Raw genomic sequence first — 26,821 nt, forward strand, 5'->3', positions numbered from 1 at the left:
CCGCACCCGTTTCCCTCGACCAAAAATTGGTGGGGCGCGTCTTCGTGGATGAAACGATCTTCATACTTATACCGATAAGTACTTAGACATTTACAAGTAGGTACCTACATAAACATTCATAGATCTGTGTAGTCCAGACTAGTCCATGTTACGAACTACAAATTGTCTTTGCCCAGAGTGTGTAATCCCGGATGATTTATTTTAAAACTAGATATCGGATTTAATCTGATACACTTTACATTCCATTGAAAGAGTCAAATACATACATACTATAAATCATTAGTATTTTTTACGACACCTAGCCACCTAAGTTAACCAGCCTAAGTTGGTAAAACAGTATTTGATAGTTTATTTGATACGTCAATGAGGGTGTTTGCGATTGAAAAATCCGCCAGATGGCAATACGTAGACGCAAGGTCCAAATGCTGCATGATTGGTTATTTTTGACATGACATTGACAGATATGTCAAAATCCACCAATCACGCAGCAATCAGACCCTACATCCACGTCCCGCCATCTGGTGGATTTTTCAATCGCAAACACCCTCATTGATCGGTAGTGTCAAATGCCCAATATACATAATTGCTAAAGCCTATTGGCTATTACTATACTTAAGGTCGATCCAGATAATAATATGTCTCCAGCCTGAAGTAGCGACAAATTAGGTCGGATCGGAAGTAGGGCGGCTACAGATTGATTCTCAGACGTAGGTTTATGCGAGTATAACACTTGATTAGCGCAATAATAAGGTACTAGTGCTTAATTGTACTATACAATCTATAACATATAAATAATTCATATTTATTTATATAGTTTTCAAAATCAAGCTCAAAATATTTATTCAGTACTTGGGCCCTTATCACAACAATATAACTTGCTCTACCACCACTGTTAATAACATAATAATTTATATGTATTGAGAAGAAGTGGCGGAAGGAACTCTTGACTAAATTTCTTTTCCTTTGCAAGTTTTGCAACTGTTAAGTAAGTAAGAATATGAAGATATTTTTGCATAATTATCATTTTAGCCACAGGACGTTCACTGCTGAACATAGATTGGTCTTTGGACGGGATAGAACTACTAGGTCAAAATAATGTTGAAGATTCTGTTTGCAATTCAAAAATCAGCTTTTCAAGTTTGTTCCGTGATTGTAGCGTGAGCTTTACTGACAGTCAGTTGATCTTAATTAAGAGTAACTTAGGCTCTTTCTTTTTATTTCAGAAAAATATTCTATGTATATTCTAATGAATTTAGGAAAACATCTCGGCTGACTGAAATTGAAAGAGACGCGTACAAAAACGAGTAAACAAGTATTAAAACAGTTCGCGAACAAAACTGTTAAACATGCTGCAATAAAATTCTCGTTTCCTCGCAAACACTCGTATTCACTGTAAAGCTTTTATTTAAACTTCCAAAACACACTATTTATGTCAGTGAGCTTTTCGTTAACAATAAATAAATAAATAATAAATAAATAAATATCTTTCGACAATTTCACACAGCGCTATCTAGCCCCAAGGTAAGCAATTAATATGCTTGTGTTATGGGTGCTAGTTTAACGGATATACTACATATTATACTTCATAAAATTGTGAATGTCAATTTGTTCTTTTGTTCTGATGAATTAAATGAAATATTTTATTATGTTTTCGTTTATGTTGTAACAAATTATGAGAATCGTAAGCAATGTACTACCATGGACCAACGAAAAGAATTAAGCTATAGGCTTTTAAAAAACTTAAAACCGATATTTTTTAAGCAGAATTAGTACAAAATGTTATGCCCTTGATTAAAATTAAAGTGATAATAGAACGCAATCAAAATTCAAGCAGGTGAAGCTGCGTTGAGTCACTTACTTAACTTACAGAAAGTAGGTAACTTACCTTAACTCAAAGTAATAGATTTAGGATGCAAGCTGAAGTGGCAGTGGTCTACATTTTTAACTAAATCTGTGGATTTAAGATGCAAACTGAAGTGGCAGTGGTCTCGTAATCTGTGACTGATGGGGTCGACGAGTTCTCGAGTGGAGACCACGTCTCGTCGAGCCCTGAGTGGACAAACGAGCGACTATTAACCCAAAAACAAATAACAATAATGTGATTAATGACTTAAAATTGGATGTCCGTATTGTCCGTGTATAGTTTTACTAGCTTTCCGCCCGCAGCTTCGCCCGCGTGGAATTTTTTCTGTCACAGAAAAACTTTATCGCGCGCGACCTTGTTTCAAAAACCGGGACAAAAACTATCCTATGTCCTTTCCCGGGACTCAAACTATCTCTATGCCAAATTTCATCAAAATCGGTTCAGTGGTCAGGCGTGAAAGTGAGACGACAGACAGATAGACAGAGTTACTTTCGCATTTATAATATTAACTAGCGGCCGCCCGCGACTTCGTACGCGTGGATCCCGTTTTACCCCCTTTTCCCGAATTTTCTTTGCTATAAACCTGACGGAGCCCGAGACCTTTCCAACGAATGCAAAACCGTGGAAATCGGTTCGTGCGTTCTGGAGTTATAGCGTCAGGGAGGAAAACCCGACTTATTTTTATATAGTAGATAGTATAGAAGTATAGATAGATAGATTACAACTTATGATTGATTGATTGTCTCGTTCTAATGTGCCTCCTAGGCTTTTAAAATTTAGCATCGGAAAGGTTCACTTGCTACGATAAAGGCAAGGGCGCATAGTCACTCGACTATTCTATCGATTTGATTATTACGATGTATCACTTGACTTACTTTCTGCATGGAATCTACAAACCCTACCCTAATTTAAAGATATTTAGCAAGCATTCGGCGAATGCTACCGAACGTTCGCGGTCGAACATTTACCTTTGAACTTGGCACTGAGAATCAAGGAGATCAAAACAATTGAGATTGGCATAATCTCTTGTCTCTAAGCGTTGACTGGGCAAGTCTCAGATTGCTGTTATAACTAAAACAGTGACCATGCAGTTGGGAAAACTATCTTGAAAGGTTTTTTTGCATAACAAGGCAGGTTTTTTACCACAATCGTACCTGGTGTTAAGTAGGATGCAGTCTAGGATCGTACATATCTGCCCTGTAAGTACCTATTCACTCTCGCCTTGAAAATGCCCGGATTTATAGTCTTTGGGAAAGAGCAGCAGGCAGCGAATTCCAGTCCCTAGCTGTTCGCATTATAAAAGAGTCGTCGAAAAGCTTAGTGCGAGCTGGTTGTTACATTTGCAGTTTCGTGTTTGAGCAGTTACTTATCGGCTAAAACTTACACAGTGTTAACAGTCAAAAAAATTATTCCAGTGTTCATCTGGCCATTTGCTAAAATTTACTGCAAGAAAAACCAGTTGAAATACTAATACCCGCAACTTGTAGGTATGGAAATAACATGTATAGAAACATTGAATTTTCAGATAGATTCAGTTTATTCTGTAACTTATTATTGACACCGTTTGATAGAGCTCGTAAAGCACTTTCAGGATCAGAAACCAGTTTTTCGATATCTTGTATAGTTTAGATATAATCGAGTGAGATCACTTATCGTTACATCCTGTATATTTCTTTGCAGAACAAAAAAATCTGGGATTATGACCCTCTAAAAAGGACAGATTAAAACGCGGTTAAAAAAGGATAATGCAAGAATTTACTTTGTGTTGTAGCATGACTTTTATAAGTATAAAGATTGTCTTGACTGTTCTACTTGTCCAACTTTTAATAAGAAGGCAGTTGTCTATTTTTTATCCTCCACAAACTTTGGTTACAAACCTGACCCAGTTTTCGTGTTGTGTTGTGCAGCCCTTCAAAGCCCTTCTAGGCGTAATCCAATAGTTACTTTTTGAAGTCTGGTGAACGTTGCCGCCTTATCTTCTTAGGCTTAAGGATCAAAATCGGACTATCAGAGAAAGTTGACTCGAGATAAAAGTGGTTAAAATTTTCCTTATTTTGACGGAACAACGGAGTTTTATTGGCGTTTGCTGAGGCAATTGTTTTTATGACATAATAATTAGCATTCTGAAAGTTTTTTTTTTGTTTCTTCTAAAAAGGCTACTGTATTAAGATGTCAGTGTTTGACTTCTTTCGCTTCATCTGTATCTTACGAATATTATAAATGCGAAAGTTTGGATGTCTGGATATCTGGATGTCTGGATGCAAAAACTACTGAACGGATTTTGACGAAACTTTACAGTATTAATGTTTATAACCCAGAATAACATTTATAGGCTATAATTTAAGACGATCTGTGACAAACAAAATTTTACGCGGGTGAAGCCGCGGGCAAAAGCTAGTTTTAACATAATAAAAATAGGATACATTGACTGAATTGCCTTATTTCACTTTGCAATCAAAAATAATTATCTATTTATTAAAATTACTAGCACTTACTAGTCATTGTAATTTATCTACCATTGTAAATATTTATTTATTTATTCAGAAACTCAACAGCTGTTTACAATATTCATGTTAGTTTGATGAGTATTAAATCTGAGCCAATTAAAGAGTTTCCTAGCTGCTTAAATAAGTTCGTACATTATCACATTTACAAGTGACTGCTATAATCTTTAATGCTAACAAAATACTTTTAAGACAATACTAAGTAATCCTGTCCTATTATTATACTTCAAACTTTTATTATTACATGCAATAAAACATTTCTGGGCTACACAAACTTGAGATGGGTATAAAACGACTTTGCAAACGTTAAAAGCTATACTCGGTTACATTGTAGCGAGTACCAAATCTCATAGTTTTCGTAAAGCTGATTCAATATACGTAGGAGATAGAATAAAGGAATAACACATACATAGTGCTGTAATAGATAGGGCTGTTATGGATTTAATGGTTCGTATCGAAATAAATAGGAACCATATAAGATAATTTGTAGCTCCAAAAAGTTTAAATTCTTAAAAGTGTAAATTCCTACTATACAAGACTTTTACCCGCGGCTGTACTGTCGGACTATAAAACATTATTATTTCTTACACACTAAGGCTGAGTTACACCATCTTACTTTTATTTTAACAAACGTCAAAAGTCTATCCAAACTCCACACAAAAAACACCGTGTATGGTTATGGTACGGTTAAAATATTGTGGTGCAACTCAACCTGGCCAAATCAGTCGTCAAATATACATCAACCAAGTCCCGAAAGATTTCACTAAAGCAAATTCATGAATAAAAATTTCCCGAGAACTTAAGAGCTCCAGTTTAAATCTGCAATTCTGTGTAGCAATAAGCTACTCGTCCACAAGAGGTACTCTAGGGGCTGCCCCTAGCCCACTCATTAGGGTTCCCTACACTTAACTACACTGCAGCTTGGTGAAAATGTTTTACATTTTAGCGAATAATGTAACGATGGCTGGACATTTAACTAAGTACTTTAAGAAAAAGGTTTAATTGCTGGATATTTAACTGAGTATTTTAACAAAAACGTGTAATTACGATGCTATAGAAACATTTGTGTGTTGCTTGCTGATGTGGATACGCGTAACACCAACATTCGTTTATTTATCTATCTATATTTATCTATCAAAGCGAAAGGTCACTGACTGACTGACTGTCTCACTGACTCATCACGAAATCTCAGAAACTACAAGTGCTATGAGTCTCAAATTTTGCATGGGGGTTCCTTTTAGAACGTAGGTGCTCACTAAGACGGGATTTTGCAAAATTCAACCCCAAAAGGTAAAACGGGATCCACGCGTACGAAGTCGCCGCTAGTTACGTATATACGTAATATAATAAACGAATGTTGGTACTTTTTAGGTATCAGCAACTTCTGAAAGATTCCGAAGATAAAAATTCAATTTCCGGGAAAACGATATGAAGTAGATGAGCCTTTTTACATATTATTAGGTACAAAGTATCTACCTCAGGGAATTTAGTGACAGTGAAAAATTATACGCAAAATGTATCTTCCCTTTCAGCACTTGTTAGACAATGTAAGTAGGTATTTCAAGTGGATTCAATTTGCGTCCCAGACTTCTGTAGATGATGTGACTTGGAAAGGAATTGCACAGTTGACAGCAAATCAACTTATAACCATGTGTCAGATTCCCTCGATGATTTTAAACCTGGCTTGAAGGACATAATGTTTCTAACACATTAGGGACTTTCGTTGTTTTGTTCAATTTGTGCAATTTGTGGTAGCCTCTTAGGTAGTTATGATTTAGGGTCGAAATTGCAATAAAATTTTTCGAAGTGTTTTACCTTGTTGCTCTGTCTCTTTCGCATACTATACCATACCAGAGTGAATGACAGAGAAGAATATGTATACCTACGGATACCGTATCACGAAAAAGCCTCCCTTGCATTATTCAATTTGTTTCCACGAATATTTTATTTAGATTCGCACAATTTGTCATTTTTGTTCGTTAGTCACCGAAAATGTCATTTTATTGTTTTTGTGACTGCTTCTGCTTTACATAAATCTGATACAGTCTCCCGTGACACACGATTTTTTTCTGTAACTGTAAGGAATCCATGTAAATACGGTCTTAGTATAACTGGATTACAGTTTTCTTAGTAATGGCCCGTAGAAAATTGCTGAACTGAAAAATATAGCCAAACTGTTGACCCAAGAACCGTAGTCTTACGTATGAGTAAAAAAAAGTCGTAGATCCCTTACAAATTGTCTATTTAGGAATAATAATGTGATAGAAAACTTAATTGTCTATTTAGAAATAATATGTGAAACATCCTTATAGAAAACTTTATTCAAGGAGGCGCTTCAAACTAGACCACTAAATTCTGGCATTACAAAGAAACACTAGTGAAACTTATGTAAGACATTGAATGTTAAAGGTACAATTTCTGTCTTTGGTCTTACTTTATATGAAGCGCTTGTATGAAAACTGTCCATCTAATTCTAAGTGTTATTAAGAAGCCCACACCTATTGACGACCCAGAAAATATATATACTCAATTCAGACTGAAAAGATATTTCGTTGTATTGACAAGCCAATTTGAGAACGAATGATTGCTTTATTGACTGTTTTAGTCTATTTTTCTTCGGTTTAAACTAACCTATCAGGATACTAGGTGAGAGCGTCCGTCCTGCTGAATGCATGCTGCCAATCGCTTTAAAGCTTTGCGTCCACCGCCTTTGGCGAGCTATAGAATACATAGAATAACACAGTAACGTGAATGTCAGATTCAATTTATCATGTTATTACATGTTACTTCGTTTAATTCTCCGTATGTTTCATCACTCATAGAACTTTCGCATGTTTGACCTACTAAATTCTTATCATCGATTTTAGATGACTTATTTACGGGCTTATCGTCTAAAATCAATAAAATGGCGTGCACCCTACGCTAGCTGGTACCCTACACAGGAGCTTATAATTTTTGGCGTAGGTATTAATATACGTAGCTATAAGAAAACTTACAATAAAACAACTTACTTCTGTAAATTTTAGGCTCTTTCTTGAATAATTTTTCGCATTAGCACAGCTAAAGCAAAGGAACACCAGCCTTCCTACGTGCATACCGACTGCCTCTCCACTCATGATGTTGAGGGTCGTGTCGCCGGGAAAATTGCGGATGGGAGGGTAATTACAAAAGAGTGGGGGTTTCCGTCCTTCCCGGGAAGGCGATGAAGTATGGGAAGTCAATTTCCCATATACAGAGTGGAACTCAAAGATTGGACGCTTGAAGAGCTTCGATTATGAAAGCTCGATCTAGACTTTAAAAAGGTCTCCTATTTATTATTTTATTTACTCATATTTCGCTAAATAATTACTTTTACAGTTTCATGTTTAAAAAAAAATAACTCGGAATTCAAGCAAGTATTCAGTTAATTTTGAAACTTTTTAGGTTCAATTGTATTTTAACAAGTTTCCAAATTAGGTTGAATTTTCCTCGGAAAAATGACACTACAGGAATTGAGATTGTTGTAAGTTGAGATAAAGTTGAGATATTTTTTTATTTTATTTTTATTTTTATTTTTATTTTTATTTTTATTTTTATTTTTATTTTTATTTTTATTTTTATTTTTATTTTTATTTTTATTTTTATTTTTATTTTTATTTTTATTTTTATTTTATTTTATTTTATTTTTATTTTATTTTATATTAATTGAAAAGAAATCTACTGCTATGAAACTACTCCAAATGCCAGAAATATCAGCACGACCATATATTCTATTGGTAAATTAGTTTTTTTTTATTATGCTATACCAATCTCCTTTGTCAATGTGTGCAAATTATTTGATATTCATGCTTCTAGTTTATCTTTTATCTATTACAGCTTTTGTTTCCTTTGTAGTTTTAACTTACTTATGCTTAAATTTCCTTTAGCTTGTAATTCATAATTAGATCTAAAAAAATATAATAAAAATGTATACTTTAAGTTTTTTTTTTTTTTTCAATGTAATCACTGCCCATGTCTTTAACTAGTTATTTATATCATAGGTACATAACTAGTAAAACAGTAAACAATAGTTTAATAGTTTATTATTACATTATTAGAAACCTTCATAAAAAAGGAATCCTCGCTTACCATTGTAGTTTCACAAAGCTTTAAAAAAAAGCATATCTAATGACATTATGTAAATTCCTGTAAAAACAATAGACAAGGCAGACAACACAATTTTTGTATAAAAGTGCACATAAAAATCAAAACACACTTTTTGTATTATGTACAAAAATATCGAAGAAACTATTCCACTTATAACAATACAGGTAAGTATTGCAATTTTTTTTAGTTTAAGTTTTCATTTTAATTAAAGTTACTTTCTTTTTTTGATACTCTTCTTAAAATATTCCTACTTAATTGAAATCCCATTAATAAATTAGATTAAACAAGTCATTTAAATGCTGCACGTTTTTATGTGTCATTCAACCCCCTAATGCATGATGACCACGAAAACCGCCAAAATCCCTTGCACGCATGAAAATTAAATGTAAATTAATATAATGTACATACAAATGTACCTATCATGGCAAATTACATGCACGACACTCACATAATGCAACATATTGTGGAACCTAATTGCATTCATTACATAATTGAACTACAGTTAATGTGGATATGCCTACGACAGATATTTAACCTGTTTAGTCACAGTGAAACTCTTTTTGCGTAAAAAAATCCGAGCCAGCATTTACGCGGGAAATATGTTTGTTAATCTGTAACTTTCAAAAGTGTTTACAAACGATGAAATTTCTTTCTTCTTAAAAAAATATATGAAAATTTTAGTTCTTGAAAGTTTCCGCTAGGGGCGCTGTAAAATCCGTCAAATATTTATTTTTTTACGCACTCACTAGTGAGAACGTTTGATGTAAACTCACACTAAGCCCTCAGCTAGTCCCACCTCTTACCAATCTGTCAAGTGTCATGATGTCATCATCAATGCCTTGTCACCAATAAATCACTGTGATACATTTCGACAGACATTTTATAATAATACTTTCTAAGTACAAAAACCTTCTATTAATTACCTTGAAGTTCTCTCAAACAAAATACAGACCTCGTAATTACACATAGACCTCTTTATTACAATAAATATTTCTTAACATCGTATACCCCTTTATTCACATTTTAAATTACATCGTATACCTCTTAAATTACATCGTATACCTCTTAATTTACACCCTATACCTCTTAATTAACATCGTATACCTCTTTTTCTTCAGGCAGAAGAAGGCACAAGTCGTCGCAACTCCGAGGTCGAGGACAACGATGGTAGTGAGGTCAACGCGGGGTCATCCAGGGTGCTCTCCGCTGCCACGTCTAGGGAAGACGATGAGGACTCTAGCAACAATGCCAGCAGCGAAAGCAAAAGCCCTGGGCAAAGGTCAGTGTCCTTGCATTATAGAAAAGTATTTAGACTAAACGCTAGTCTGTAAATGCCTTCTCTAAATCCATGAACAAAAGTATTATTCGAGAATAGGTCCAAAACCTTCTAGTCTTTAGTATCACAAATTCAAGCCAAAGACCAAAAAAATGTGTAGCTGTTTGGAAAAATGCGATAAAATGAAAAAAATGAGATGCGACTTTTAACGCTAGAAAAATTCAATAGATAAATGTAACTAACTAAACTGTTTATTTTCATTATGTACAGGCAGGAAAATATGAGTAACGTCTTCATTTCGTACATGATAAAATAAAATGCAATATTTCTTTTACAAGAAAAATAATATTATATGATTACTTACTTCTTTCGCATAAAACATTATGATGATTTATGGCGATCTTTTTCAAGTTTATGGTTTATTTAAGTATAAAAATATCCATTATTCCCAAAATTGCTTTTGTTCACACAACTTTGATTACAACTTCTTAAGACACAGCAATAATACAGGAGAAGTTTAGAAAATAAACATTACATAAAATTACTGACATTTGTAACGCCTTGGTGCTCGATTGTGATCTCCAGGGGCCTGCAAAGTGAAATATGTTTAAAGGGCGGGTTCTTTGAACGAGTTTGGGATCCACAGTAGTGGCTTAGATTTTTTTTTCTCTACCGAAATTAATTAAGTTACTGATTCTGACGCCCGTATTCACAAACATTACTATGAGATCTCACAGTGCACGTGGACGCACAGGGTGACACACGAACCAATCACATAGCTCTATTCAACGCTGTGATTTGCTGCTTCACTTAAGCAAGCATCGTTTATGAATACGGGCGTATTACTGATTCTGAGTCGCTTCTAATTTTACAACTGTTTGGAAAGTTACCCTATGTATATACAGCCCGCAAGGTAAATGAGTTAAACTTAACTTATTTTGTTAAAGAAATTGAACAATAAATATACAAATGTACAAAATGGTTCATATTTACTAGAATAATTATTATGTGAAAGTTTAAAACAATATTATTTAGTTACTAGAGCAAAAAATGGATTTAGGGCAGGCTTTATTGTTTTAAACACGAGTTCTTGATATTGAATAAACTAGATAAATAGCGGAGTTATTCCGCTAAAAAAACTTAAGACCTCGTTTTTAAGACATCTAGATTAAACTACTAAAGGAATGATGACTGTCACTCAAAATACATTCCAAATCAAAAAATATCAAAGCGTTTGAAAATATAAAACTGTGTGGACTCACAATAATGCGGACGCAAATGCGTTATCAATTTCAAATACGACACTCATCTATCCTTTAGTAGATATAACTGAAAATTATACATAATGTACTAAAGTAACCTTACCAAAATGTGCAATAATTGTACATACAACTTATACACAATAGTAATCTCTACAAGAATTCTAAGTGATCGCTAAAGAGCTAGATATTCACTTTGTAGCGCTATTCAAGCTAATCTCAGATACCTACGTCCTTTTGCATTGAGAGTCAGGACATCTTTTAAATCTTCTATCATTTTATGGTAGGGGTTTAATTTCAGATGTTTGAGCGATTAATGTAAATGATGTCTTCAATGCAGTATAACTGTAATTTAAACTGAATCATACCTACACTATAATGAACCACTATGGTACTACCCTTGACTGATTTATATTTAGTATACAATCTCTGATGATGATCATAGGTCATGGAGTAGATAGTAAGTTGATAATTTCTATACAAATTGGACTTAATCCTTGAATTGAAAGGGCACTTTAAACTACCCTTACCTAAAAAGCTATAGCTCGATTGATGCATGTCAAATGCCTATAACAGTACTTCAGTATTCTGTGCTATAACTCACAAAAACAAATCATTGTAAGTTATGTCCTTACATTATGGATTAAAGATATAAAATCGGATTTAAATCTTCAATTAACTACAGAACAGTCTATTCTTCTTGGCCTATTTCATGAAAAACAAGATAGTGAAATACTTACAAAAAAATAGGCTAGTGCTTGAAAACTTTCCACAAACAAGTTCAGTAAATGTCAGTACGTAAAGGTAAGTATAGACCAGAGCATTTCTATGTAATGTAACGTTCTTACGAATGGTACAATATAGGTAAAATGTACGACATTTGATTCGTGAAAGAGTGATACACTAGAACATTTTTTTACTGCACCTAATTAAAATTTTATTGTACGTAACTGTATATTTCCCAATTCTTCTTCTTGTCGTGTCGACAACAAACCTATTCAGTGTCAGCCCCAAACTCCGCTACAAGAGTGGCGTTGTCAGTAGCATTCATCAATTTTATTCATCTTCCAGCGTGTAGTTGTTAGGCCACGACCACAACCTGTTCCCAATTAGTATAAATGAATAAAACGTATCGTAGAGCGGCTCGTATCGGGCGGCGCCTTATGCGCTCGATACAGCCCGATCGCGAACGTCGGTCTGCGACCGACGATCGCCAAACGGCTAGAGTACCTTCTGTACTCGCCACTCTTCCCGGTGAAGCTGGAAAAGCTCCTCAAGCTACCAGCGCGCGACCCTTCAAAAAAAAAAAAAAAAAGAGCGGCTCGTTGTCTTGTTACAAGTAGGGATGTTATGGATAATGTAGTTTCGGTTATGGATACGCTTACGGATATTTTTTTATTTCGGATATCCGAAAGTTTCGGTTACGGTTACAGATATCTGTGCTGCAAATTGCAATACTTGTCCAACACAGTTCATGCCTTACGAATAGAATGGGTGGAGAAGAGATTTCTTTCACATCTGTCACCTTCTTTTGGTCTCACAAAAAAAGCTTTTATCTTATGGGAAAAAACTTATTACCTACTGTAACTTCAAGATGCAATCATTAACTTGCTTGACTCTGCCTACATCCGAAACTATCCGAAACTTTTGAATCGGTTATGGTTACGGTTACGGATATTTTTTTATTTCTGATATCCGAAAGTTTCGGTTACGGTTACGAATATCCATGACATCGCTGGTTACAAGTAAATGCTCTAGTCTATACTCACCTTAACACTTACTTTGTTATTCACCACGGAAATATTTGGTTTCAAAGTGTACTCTCACTCGACTGTTATTCGGTTATACAATATACACTTGAAACGCGATCCTTCAAAGCCTTCAATGTTATACAATGTAATTTGCTTTATACAGTTACCTATTTAAATACTCCATAGGGTATTCCAGTTATTCTACTCCGGCATTCTATTCCTTGAAGAGATATTTGGTTTCAAACAGTCTTCAATGGCTGATGGTCGAAAATTTGTGGTTACTGAAAATACTGAGATATAAATACACTCGTCATCAAATAAATCGACCCTCCCGCGACGCGAACTTTAAAGATTTTCTTCTGACACAATCATGGTACCCCAACAATATTGGTGTTATTTGAAAGCCCAAAAAATATCCTTAAAGAAAAACACATTTCATTTCTTAATAAATGATTAACATATACCATAAATGTGACATGAAAAAAGACCTCACTTTGGGCTCACCTCTGGGATCAATTAGACCAATTTTTATGTTACAAAACCAAATAATGATCTCATGTGTCCTCTTTAATAGATGGATAGCGATTAATCACAACTTAACAGTTTTATAGCCATAAAAGTTAGCTCAAGCGTAACTACCTATTTATTGAAAAAATGACTCTGGATTCTTCTACAGACACATTTTTGGGGTAAACACCTTTCCTTTAATGAAATTAAGTTTAGAAATAGGCTTTTAAATGGTGCCAATATTGGTGGGGATGCATAACTTTGAAAGTGCTTGTCGCGGGAGGGTCGATTTATTTGATGTCGAGTGTATAATCTTTAAAAATAAAATTTATTTTAACCAAAAACTACAATAGAAGAAATAATAATAATGTTACTTATACTTACTCACTTAACACCAGGTGCGATTGCGGTCATATGGTATGTGGTACCTCAGTGTACCTACAGTGTATCGACCCTTTTGCTTTGGCCCACTATTTACGCCACACCCTGTATATAACTTTGTATTATGTATAAAGTTATATACTTAGCCTCAAACAATAAATCAAAATTCTGTTTTCGAGACAAGCAGATCTACGACTAGGTAATTTATTTATTTATCAAGGAAATAAATTATGTTTTATGTTTACTTACACAAGTAATAAAAGAGAATTAATAAATATTTGATGTGTCTACCTTTGACACAGAGGACTTCTATATCGAAGACAATATTATTTCCTTTGAAATGTAAATAAAATGGTTTTTACCTAAAATAAAAACTGCTATCTTGTCAAACTGTTATAACGTCGTGTGGTCCTTTGACTACTTATTTATTTACTCTTATAAGGTGCGTACTTTGGGTCTAGCTTTCGCTGTGTGAAATTGTCCAAAGTTTTATTTATTTATAACTAGCTTTTGCCCGCGGCTTCACCCGCGTGAAATTTATTTTGTCACAGCACATAATCTCATAATTTATAGCCTATATGTTATTCTGGGTTATAACCAATAATACTGTAAAGTTTCATCAAAATCCGTTCAGCAGTTTTTGCGTGAAAGAGTAACAAACATGTTAACATCCAGACATCCATACAAACTTTGGCATTTATAATATTCGTAAGATAAGATTTATTCATTTATTTTGTACAGCACATCATCTAAATATATACCTACGTTTGTTGCAAATTCTACTTTAAAACAACTACATAAAGTATCACTATGCTTAAATTGATGTTGTCGGTACTCATACTTTGATGTCGTTGTTGACATTAGGCACAAATATTGACGCGTTTTGGAAACTTCGGCACAATGTAACTTCTGACGAAGTTTAATCACTTACTAACTCCGTAGCCCCAATGTAAACTTGCGGCATATAAACAAATTTTGAGACACAATATGAGAAAGTAATTATACATTAATTACAATTTTGATTATTGTTTAATTAATAAGGGCAAACTAAAGTAAAACCAAGACAAAAGGTCTTAATAAAACTCTCCAAAACTACTACTCAAAAAGGGTAGAATACCCTTGAAAACCGAGTTAGCTTTAATTTAACTGTAAAATTCTATTTTTAGTAGATTTGAAATCAATAAATTACTGACAGTCAATCGAGTTCGTGACCTAATGACGTCATAGTCCCCATTGCTCTATAAATCTATGGTAGAGTCGCTTTTTGACAGCTCACAAAAGTATGTCAATTGACTAGCTAGGGTTTGCACTACCCTATTGTTAAATCCAAATTTTTAATTTTTATTGTTTATTTCCAAAAAATGAGATGTGGTAGGTTGACAAAGTTACAAATGAAAAAGTAGAGACTAAATTAAATAAATAATCTGATGATTATTATACTGAACTCATTAATTACGTTGTCTAGTACCCATAGTACAAGCTTTGCTTAGTTTGGGAATAGAAGCGTAGTGTAAAATGTCCATGGATTATTAATTTATTTACTTAAAGGCACTGGGTCTCTATCAGAAGGAACTCTAGGGGTGGAATCTCCATAGGCGTGGGTTAACGGGCAAGGAGATAATATCTTGGATAGTTGACAATCACTTTTCCTACAATTTAACGTTCCACCAAACTCAACACGCTTTCAAAGATAACCTCGCAGCCGCCTGCTCACACTTGACATGACACAACTGAATGACAGTTATCTTTTTCTGCGCATCAGTTGGGTGTTACGTTTAGGAATCACAAACCTTCTGCTCTACAGATTTCTACAGATAACATAATATTAAGATTGGTACTATTAATCATCAATAATAATTTGCAGCATCTGTGTCCGGCGCCGACACGGCCAGCCTGACTATCGCACGGCCTCGTGCGCTTAGTCCAGGGTTTGTCCATCTGTAAACACTCAATTTCTCATTATCACAGCTCGTCCATTCCTGACTACAGAGTGTGCGAATATCAGATCGTAGAATCACAATAAATACAGCTGATCAGGGCGTGATGACCCTGGATCAGGAAACCAAACCATTACAGCTGGCCCGGGCGTCAGGCCCGTCCAGGAAACCAAAACATTACAGCTGGCCCGGGGTGAGGCCCCGCCGACCAGGAAACCAAAACATTACAGCTGGCCCGGGGTGAGGCCCCGCCGACCAGGAAACCAAAACATTGCAGCTGGCCCGGGGTGAGGCCCCGCCGACCAGGAAACCAAAACATTACAGCTGGCCCGGGGTGAGGCCCCGCCGACCAGGAAACCAAAACATTACAGCTGGCCCGACCAGGAAACCAACACATTACAGCTGGCCGACCAGGAAACCAGAGTTTAGGTAACATGGCCCGATGCGCAAGGCTTAAGCCAAGGCTCCTTCAACCAGTTACCTCAAACCCAACTACCACTATTACTGCTGATCCAGGCATGCAGCCGTGCGATCAGGAAACCAACATTACACCAGCGTGGCCCGGGCGTAAACAGCCCCTTCAACCACGGCAACAGGGTGGCCCGGGCGCCCTTGGCCCGGCCCCCTCAACTCACTCACTCACAAAGGCCCTTCCAGTTTACGTCAATCACAATAATTTCCGTCAACCTGCACCAACTCTCAATGTCTGAGCCAGCATCCTCCATGTAAAACTTGATGAGTTGCATATCGTAGGTGTGCATGCTGAAAGATTTATCTCCTTTGAATAGTGCCCTTCGAATCCCACTTCTGATAAAGGCACTGGGTCTCTATCAGAAGGAACTCTAGGGGTGGAATCTCCATAGGCGTGGGTTAACGGGCAAGGAGATAATATCTTGGATAGTTGACAATCACTTTTCCTACAATTTAACGTTCCACCAAACTCAACACGCTTTCAAAGATAACCTCGCAGCCGCCTGCTCACACTTGACATGACACAACTGAATGACAGTTATCTTTTTCTGCGCATCAGTTGGGTGTTACGTTTAGGAATCACAAACCTTCTGCTCTACAGATTTCTACAGATAACATAATATTAAGATTGGTACTATTAATCATCAATAATAATTTGCAGCATCTGTGTCCGGCGCCGACATACTTATTATCTATTTATTAATTTTTATTTAAATCTCAATCTACTTTAATGTCATAATGCTACAGTAGCCATTATAAGCAACCTTTTCGGTATAGCCAACCATTAGAAGTAATGGTTTAATCGAGCCGAGTGCCTGCCAAACGAGAGGGGAATTGATTGCTGGGTCACTTTAAGCTATGGGCTAGCATGTCAGCCCAACCCACTCAAGCTTCAAAATACATAATAGTCTTGCCAACTAAGTATCTGTCAACTATATTACCAAATATTAACTTCAAGACCAATGCTGTCTATTCCATTCCTGAAAATCGGAAGTGATAAGTTTTTATGTACACTTAGGACTTAACCCCATGGAGATATCTCGTTTTTTACAGGAACTGTCTGAACTGATCGCACTAAGCGTCGAAATGTAGAATGGCAGTTGTAAGTATAGATTCACATCCAAGTAAAGATTTAAGTCTTTCAACTAGTGTAACTAATTTTAAAGGCATGAAACTATCTACATTATTTAATAGAGTTTTGGCTGTCATTTCCTAACGAAGGCTCGAATATTCTAATACAACTACAATGGAAGTCTTATTGTGTTTTAAAGATCTTCAAAGTATAGATAGCCACGGCCAGTTTGACCGCAAATCAATAGAAGGCGTAGCTATCGGCGGTCGACTCGAATGCACCTTGTGATTAGAACGCTTGTGGATCCGTTATATTACAGGACTAGCTTTTGCCGAACCGTGAAGGCCGATTCGTGATCCGAGGAACGGAGTTCGATCCCCGCCCGACTATTGTGATTAACGCTTGTATTCACAAACGATACTTAAGTGAATCAGCAAATCGAACGCACAGCGTTGAATGGAGCTCTGTGATTGGTTCGTGTGTCACCCTGTACGTACGTCCACGTGCACGGGAGACCACTCATATTATAACACAAGCATGCAAGCAAGCATTTAGCTTACCACGAAAAGTTACCTTACCACAGGATTCTTTAAAAAACTTCTGAGCCCCGTCTCTATAGTTTTAAATCCCATTAAATCCTTTCTTAAATGATTCCTAAGTCTTTAATAACCATCTGTATACCTTTCAGCGTAATCCGATCAGTAGTTTGAAGCTGTATATTGAATAACAGCCAATAACAGTCCCTTTTTATCTAAACACTAGCTTTCCGCCCGCGGCTTCGCGCGCGTGGACTACATTATCTTAATATATTACGGAACCCTATTTTTTTCCAAAATAAAATTTAGCCTATGTTACTCGTGGATAATGTAGCTTTCGAATGGTGAAAGAATTTTTAAAAACGGTCCAGTAGTTTTTGAGCCTATTCATTACAACCAAACAAATAAACAAAGTTTTCCTCTTTATAATATTAGTGTAGAAGTGTAGAAAAGAAGAAAAAGGCCAACGGGGCATGGATATTCAACTACCTAAGTATTCAACTGTCAGTCGTCAACAAGTCTAAAATTTCACATATCAAACTGCCTTTTAAAAGTCGGTATTCACGTGTCCAAAAGCAAATCTGTCCATGTCAATACGGCATAGCAAATAAACCGGTATATTTTCATCGGAAAACGCAACAAAAAAGCTATATGGATAAACAATTCAGTATTCGTTCGTAGCTAAATAGGGTTGGCAAAGGCAACGGCCGGATACTCGCGACACCCCCACTCGGGCGATGACGGAACGCCGCGGAGGTTTTAGTGGGTATTCCCCGTCCTTTTCAGGATGGAGCGGCGCCCTTTTCAGGGCACCGGGAGTCCCACACACCACCCTGTCCGCCGGCAGTGGTGACGGTGCGCAAAACATTTCCTCCGCGACAAAAAAAAAACTCTAATTTTTAGTTCCGTCTCTCTAAACTGTGTAACCAACGTGGAAAGTTTAGGTGAAATCATCCATTTACTTGGGTAAATTGGAGACGATCATGCTCTTACATTTCCTAGTGGAAACCTGATGATAATGATGATAATGTTACGGTCAAAGTGATAAATGTGAAAATTATGAATAATCGCCGGTTATTATGAATAATTACCGCATGATTCGGTAAATGTGATTAATATGAGGTAATTTATGTGTGTATAAAACTAAATAGGCGGCTTAGGGGTGGCCCAAGGGCCACCCCCGCCGCACCTTAACCTATTTTTCACTTTAAATCAAAACATTATGTTATAGGCATCATGGAAAAGTAATATTATGCAAGAAACATTCCAAACTCATTATGTCAAATTATATTAATATATGATATCAAAACTTTCAAAAGTTTGGCTGTACACGAGCACGTACACAAGATGTTGTTCTCTTTTATGAATTTTTTTAGTACTAAGGTTGAATTATCAAATAATCACTGTTAAATGTGATTAATTTATCACTTTTACCGCGACTGTCGGTAATTATTCATAATAACCGGTTATTATTAATAATTTTCAATTTGTCACATTAACCGTAACAATGATATTTAGTTTTATTCAACCGTCAACAGCATCCTTTTGACCATAATAAAAAACACTAAAAAACCGTTATGCATGGACGCCCCATTTTGCAAGCAAATAAAGCCAAAAAATTTTTTTTTGTATTAATTTGGTTTCTTAATTGATTTATCAAACTAGTTCAATCTATGACAATTGATAAGAAATACCTACTTACTGACATATATTTACAATATTTTTTCCACAATTTCGACTTCATTTTAACTAACGCCAGTTTTTTTTTATTCTTAATTAAAATAACTAATTGTTAAATGTTGCTACTAATGGTTAAATATTAACAAAATGTAAACAAATAGTTAAAAAATTTACTAAGTCAAGCTAACCATTGTTCTAAAAACATTTTTTTCTGATATTTAACCACTTGTCATTTGACATCTGTCAAATTTGACCATTGGTTATTTTAACTACGAATCAAAAAACCGGGCCTTACATTATTTATTTACCCTAAATACCTAAAGAGTAAAAGGCAGCCCTACGAACATAAGCCGATGTCGGTCGATAGCTTGCATCTGGGGTTCTCTTATATTGCTTTTTTTACTTAAATAACATGCTACTTTCGGTTTCGACATCCGAAAACTTTGATGGAAAGCTTTTGTTTGCATTTCCTCGTCGTCTCTATCATAAAAATGTATTTTTATATTCTTGGGCACTTTTACATAACGGTACTAGTCCCGAACTAAGCAAAGCTTGCTGCAGTATGGGTGAATACTTATTTGTGTGTGTAAATGTACCCACATTTTTTGTAAAAATACAGTAATTGCTTTGTTACATAATATTGTTGTATTTCCCTAAAAAATACCGTGTTCTACATTCACCTAACAGTGTTGAATTAATACTTAACTATTATAAAATAACTTGACGCAATTCAATAGAAAGATAAAAGACAAATTACGCTTTTATTACAAATACATAAGATATCACAGCTGAATTTGCCCCCGTTTTAATTAAAAATTAAAAATGGCCGCGGAGAGTGTATTTTGGGATTTGAACTCGCGGATTCAGTTTGCAGTCTGGGTCAAGCACAGACGTCACCAATTCAGAATTTTCGCTGCAAAATCGCTCCAATTACAACAGCATAGAATCCCGCTGATTAACTTGACCTGGCATGTACGTACAGTCAGCATCAAATAGATCGTGACACCCAAAGTAGCTAAAAAGTTCGCAACACGTCTATGTTACTATTAGAACAGTCTTTCCTAAAGTGGGCGATAACGCCCCCTTGTGGGCGCTGCAGGCTTAAAGGGGGGCGGTAAGAGACCCAGAAAAAAAATCGGGACGTTGTGTAGAGGCTTGGGAGGCGTCATCTACTAGGAGGACTCTTAGACATCGACTGAGCTCGACTCTTGACTACAAAAATGGGGGGCGCTAAAAATAATTAATTCTCAAAGTGGGTAGTAGACTAAATAAGTTTGGGAACCACTGTATTAGAATAAGGTTGTGTAGTTAACTTTTTGGCCACGTTGGGTGTCACTATTTGACGCTGACTGTACAACTAGCTAGTGTATTATGCTTCAACCACACCAACGCGTGTAGATCGCCAACGCCGGCGCGGTCACTGTCAATGGAAAATGACAGGTCCCGCGACCTATGACACTTCTCGACCTGTCATTTCTCTCTATGATCGCGCCGGCGATGGCAATCTGCACGCGTTGGTGTGGTTGAAGCTTTAGACGATCACTCGAGTCCCGATCAATGCCTCAATGACCAGTGTTCGTTGCTGCTACAATGCAAAATTCGATGTCGGGAGTTACATCACAATAGTGCCAGAGACGTACTATTAACAGCACATAAGCCCACCACAAAATGACATATTCCCGCAACAGATTGTGGACTTTACATGCATAGTATTAGGTTGGATGTCGAATAAAGTTTATCAGACTAGGATAGGTGAGCTTCAAAGCATGTAGTGCGCTCCAATAGACTAACAATTTAGGACGTGCTGAATAATACTGCCCCCCTAGACAAAACGCACTTTTTGATCGAATCGAAAATCGAATCCGTCAAAACTCCATACAAAAAAGGGGCTTTTCAACCACTTTTCGACTGGTTTGCGATTATAATCTGCACTTTGTCTAGACCCACTGATCACTTCATTGTCAAAAACAACTTGTCAAGAGATGATCGATCGTTTCGTACGAATCCCTCACTCGCAAAAATCTAATATACAAAACGAAACTTCACTGACTCACTCACTCACTCATCCCGAAATCTCAGAAACTACAAGTGCTAGGAGTCTCAATTTTTGCACGGGGATTTCTTTTAGAACGTAGGTGCCCACTAAGACGGGATTTTGCAAAAATCAGCCCCTAAGGGTGTAAAACGGGATCCACGCGTACGAAGTCGCGGGCGGCCGCTAGTATCCTATAAAATACTGATCTCCTCCTCGCATAATTATATCACTGCTTCGCATAATAAGTACGTACTCGTACTTATGTCTAAGACCTCACTTAACCAAAGCCGGTCATTTACCAAAGAGGGGCTGAGCCAGTCTTGAAAATAAATAATTCTTGCCACTTTGCATTGTTGTCTAAATGATTATCTTTTCTTACACAATAAAACGGGTATTCGCTTTGAAACGCAAATGGTATTTGGTATTCGCAAATGGTAATCTTCAAAATTAAATCTGCTCGGTTAGGATATACACTTTTATTTAAATACTTTTCGTAGGAAATGTAACGTTAGGTAATATTACAGAACTGTCGTCTTGGAGAAGCGACAAATTATGTGACTCTTTTGGCGAATGACATGAATAGATGTCACCTATCCAACCACCCACTATTTAGCTGGGTTAACTACCCACCCAGTCGTACAAAAAGATGTAGGTACTTGTTGTCAAATATTTTTCAGAATTAGGCTGGGTTGCACCATCTTACTTTAACTTTGACAAATGTCAAAAATCTGTCAACATCCATACAAAAAGCACCGGTTATCGTCAAAGTTACGATCAAAGTTAGGTGGACTCAGCCTTAAAATCGTGTTACAGCGCAGTCGCGCAGGTAAAATTTTGTCAAGTACAGAATTTTTGAGTCTCAACAATTTCTTTTATCTTACAGCTTCTTCAAATTAAAATTATTTATTAGTGTGCAAGCTTATTTTAGAGCTTTTATACTCGTACTTATCCGACAAATACTTTGAGACGGGTTAACATAGCGGTTGATGCCAAGAAGTCTGCTTTTTTATGTATAATAAGGCAGATATTTGACCACAATCGCACCTGATGTTAAGTGGGATGCAGTCTAGGATGGTACATATCCATATAGTGCATTATTTAATTAATTATGTAAGCCCATTTCAGGATACCTATACTCGTACTAATTCGTCTCAAATAGACCCTACAACTACTTCGAGAAAAGACCACAGCGGATACTGAGATGGTTCTGTAATATCTTAATGCAATACAGCATCTCTAGTAGTTTAAAGAACTCTATTATTATACAATACTTGATGAAATGCAACGTCATTATCATAGACCCCAGCTTCAAAGCCCTCAACCGAGTCGGGAACGGCTAAATTATTCAACAGTCTTACAACTGAAGCTGAAAGTTCCCAATTTTATTGTCATGACCTGGTGACCTTTGACTTGCAAGTGTCTTTATGCAATAAGCTTGCACGTGAAACTTATAACATTGAGGATTTTCGATTATTATAATGGGATAATCGTCGCTCAAGCTCTAACGCCCGTATTCACAAACATTACTATGAGGTCTCACAGTGCGCGTGGACGCACAGGATAGACGACACACGAACCAATCACAGAGCTCTATACATATTATGTATAACGCTGAGCGTTCGGTTTGATGCTTCACTTAAAGCACGCATTGTTTGTGAATACGGGCATAGCTTCTAATACTAGGCCTCAACGTGACCAAGACTGCTCAGCCATGAGCGGAACTAATAAGAAGAAGAAAAATACTAGGACAAAACCGCAAAATCTAGTTAATAAAAATCACTTAACCGCGTGTTTTTGTACATAAATAAACTGTAACAAATTAATATCTTTCAAATTAAATTAAATATTCCTAGAAAACATTCGTTAACAGTTTTTCGTACTAAATTGCACCAGAATTATTTGAATTCAAAAGTACCAATATGTCAAAAAGAACATTGCGTAAACATACACGAACATTAAAATTTATTCTAAATAATATTCGTTTCCAACAATTTTCGTTCATCGTTCATTGAACGAATTAATATTTTCCGGGAACCAAATAGCTGTAATTTTCCGGGGACATTATAAAGGCTTCCCAGAAATTCGTTTCCCATAAACAAAAAATATACAGTTGCAATTTCAACGTAGGCCTTTATTGATACAGTACATGGGGTACAGCTAGCATAATTTACTTATCACAAATTGACCGGCTTCCCTAATCGATTTTGGACTTTACCTTCTTTGTAGAAGGTTCAAAATAGTGGTAAGTTAAAAGCATTTATTCTCTATACTGATATTACCTATTACTTAATACACTTGCCAAACTTGGTGAGGATGGATGGATGTTTGTTTACCTATTACTCCTTCACGCAAGAACTACTAAGCGAATTTTGATAACATTGCTTCGCCTGCGTGTATTTCAATAAATTATAGCTTAATGTTTTATTCTGGTGTATTTCTGTCTACTCGTAAATAAAAGCAAAAGGTCGGGAACTATAAGCGCTAGGACTCTCAAATTTTGCATGAGTTTCCTTTTACAAGGTAGTGCTCACTAAGACGGGATTTTGCAAAATTAAACCCCTAAGGGGGTAAAACGAAGTTTCGTACGCATACGAAGTCGCAGGCGGCCGCTAGTTTGCTTTTGTGAAGATCCATAATTATTATAAACTAGCTGACCCGGCGAACTCTGTTCCGCCTTAAAGGCAATAAATAAGCCATCGCAATTTTTCCTTATTTGCTCACCGTTTAGACTTACCCTGGACTATGACAAACATTTTAAAACCAAAATCAGCTCAATCGGCCCAGTCATTCTCGAGTTTTATTCAGACTAACGAACAGCAATTCATGTTTATTTATATAGATGACAATAAAAGATCAGTCAATATTTGCGAGAAGGAATAACAAACATCATCGATCCACATGTATAAATTGGTTTAAATGCCAAACCTGCCTGTAGATATAGAATTTTTTTTTTTTTTTTTTTTTTATCCACAACGAGGAAGCTCTTGGCCTGTAGCTCACCTGATGGTAAGTGATGATCAGGCCGAAGGTGGAAGCGAGCTTCACCCGGAATCCTCAACCACGGAGGAACTGGCTATCTTACCTCTAACTGCCGGAACACAACAATGCTGTTAACATTGTTGTTATGGCGACAGACTTAGGTAAGATGGTGGTAGCTAGCCAGGCGGACTTAGAACAAGCCCTACCACCAACCAAACCGAACAGAAAAATCTGCCCCCACTGGGAATCGAACCCGGGACCTCTGCGTCTGAAGCAGGTGGTCTTACCACTAGACCACAGAGGCGGTTGATTCATATTTCATTGATTCAAATTGATACGAATTACCTACTCAATTCTCAATTTAAAATATATTGTAGACACAATTTAATAGGTATAAAAATAAAATGCAACTCGATCAAGCATAACACTATCGATACATCCAGATGCTTTTTATCGAGTCAGTGACTTTATCGATTGCTTTATTCTTGGAAAAGGGGCGCTAGATGACATTGAAGTATCACAGCTTATAATGTCAAGGCGGTATTATCATGACCTACTTATGCTTTCTCACTTTTCGAGTGAATTAAATATGAATCGATACCCCAAGATTCGATACATCAAAAATTCAGGATGCTTTCCGCCTTTACGAAATAAGAAAATAAAAGGTTGTGAAGAATTTTGAGCTGTAAATTGGAAAAGGTAGAGTTTATTTTTGGACAACTTAAAAGAGAGAGGTTAATTATATACCAAATGGAGTCACAGATGAAAAAGTAAATATTATATCGAAATAAATACAAATATGTCTGCACTAAAAGGCAATCTAATTGACGATTCAGGCTGACACTGAAAAGTCTATATTGATTTCCAAGGACAGGTCAAGCCCATTATATCGGGGTTCTTATGAAATTAACAACAGCCTACCTTACCCGATTACTATGCCAGAATTCGCAAGTATGTACAATCGACGGAAAACACAATATTTTTTGTTCAAAAAACACTTATTTGTTATACATACCATCTAATAAGTTAGGTTATGTTATGCCTCTAGACCTAACTATAAAATAGCTAACTAATTATCTATCTAACTATGAATTACAAGGAAAAGATCTTATGTTTACATTCGTCTGATACCCATAGGCCAAAGCTTTGCTTAATTTATAAATAAACTAGCGGCCGCCCGCGACTTCGTACACGTGGATCCCGTTTTACCCCCTGAGGGGTGGAGTTTGTTAAAATCCTTTCTTAGCGGATGCCTACGTCATAATAACATCTACCTGCATGCCAAATTTCAGCTCGATCCGTCCAGTGGTTTGGGCTGTGCGTTGATAGATCACTATGTCAGTCAGTCAGTCACCTTAGCGCTGTGTAAAATAATCAAAGGTATTTATTTGTTCATTAAATTAAACGGTGCTTTTTCGTTTCAGCCGTCAGACAATAAAAGGCAGTTAGCTTATAAAAACCAAGATTATCTTCATCAAAGTACTCTCTTAAAGACCACCTGAACCCTTTTAATTGAAATAAATGTCTGGATAATTAAAACAAAGAGGTAAATTGTTGGAGACGAAGCTCAGTAATTTTTGAATAAATACCATTGACAGCTTGGCCCTCGGTCTTACTAGAGTATTTTTTAATTAAATTTGTTATTATCGTTAACGAAGTAAGACATGCCTTGACTATTTTATATTGTCTCTTTTTTTTCTTCTCTTTTAAGATTTTTTAGTGTCAAACAAGAAACATAGGTGCCATATCCATAAAAAACAGCGTTTATGCCTCAATCTGATTGTAAAACTAATATGAATATGCTTATTTGACTATAGATTAGTTAAAGTCAAATATAATACCGAAATTGCCTTAATTGTCAGTTTCTTTACATTAAGATTGTAAGAAAACTCTTACGATTTTTGGACAAGACATAAAATTTCTTGATGCTGTCTTTTTATCTGTGCATAATAGCTGTCTGTGAAACGAAGAGCCAAACAACTTCAAAAATGCTAAGAGAGTCGTTGGTGTCTCATTCTATGTAATTATAAGACCCTTGACTTGGAGGACCATACAAACTCAGAAGTTGTTTGATGTGTCAAGGGATATCTACATGTATATTTATAAAAGCGAAAAGTCACTGATTGACTGACTCACTCACTCACTCATCACGAAATCTCAGAAACTACAAGTGCTAGTAGTCTCAAATATTGCATGAGGGTTCCTTTTAGAACTTAAGTGCTCAGTAAGACGGGATTTTACAAAAATACACTACCTGCACTCCCCACGCTGACCAGACGGATTGAGGAGACCGATGTTTGCATATCTGTCCCTGAATTACCCACAGAAAACAAGAAAACCAAGAGCCTTGAAATGAAAAAGAAAAATCTTTTACAGTTACAGATAGAGTCCGTAAACGGTCTCGTATTTTAAAATCACCAAGGCTTCCTTTTCATATCCCATCA

At 36.2% G+C, this 26,821-nt stretch overlaps 1 protein-coding gene across 1 annotated transcript in view; it reads left to right on the top strand.

Annotated features, from left to right (window-relative positions):
* Window positions 1-26,821, top strand: part of LOC135082356 (uncharacterized) — a 155,652-nt gene that overhangs the window by 27,352 nt on the left and 101,479 nt on the right. Inside the window, exons 2-3 of the mRNA XM_063977144.1 lie at window positions 8,548-8,657; window positions 9,612-9,772. Of these exons, the coding sequence (XP_063833214.1) occupies window positions 8,613-8,657; window positions 9,612-9,772 (206 nt within the window). The 5' untranslated portion in view covers window positions 8,548-8,612. The remainder of the gene's footprint in view (window positions 1-8,547; window positions 8,658-9,611; window positions 9,773-26,821) is intronic.

Source organism: Ostrinia nubilalis, chromosome 21 (genome assembly GCF_963855985.1).
Source record: "Ostrinia nubilalis chromosome 21, ilOstNubi1.1, whole genome shotgun sequence".
In the NCBI taxonomy this organism is placed as follows: Eukaryota; Metazoa; Arthropoda; class Insecta; order Lepidoptera; family Crambidae; genus Ostrinia; species Ostrinia nubilalis.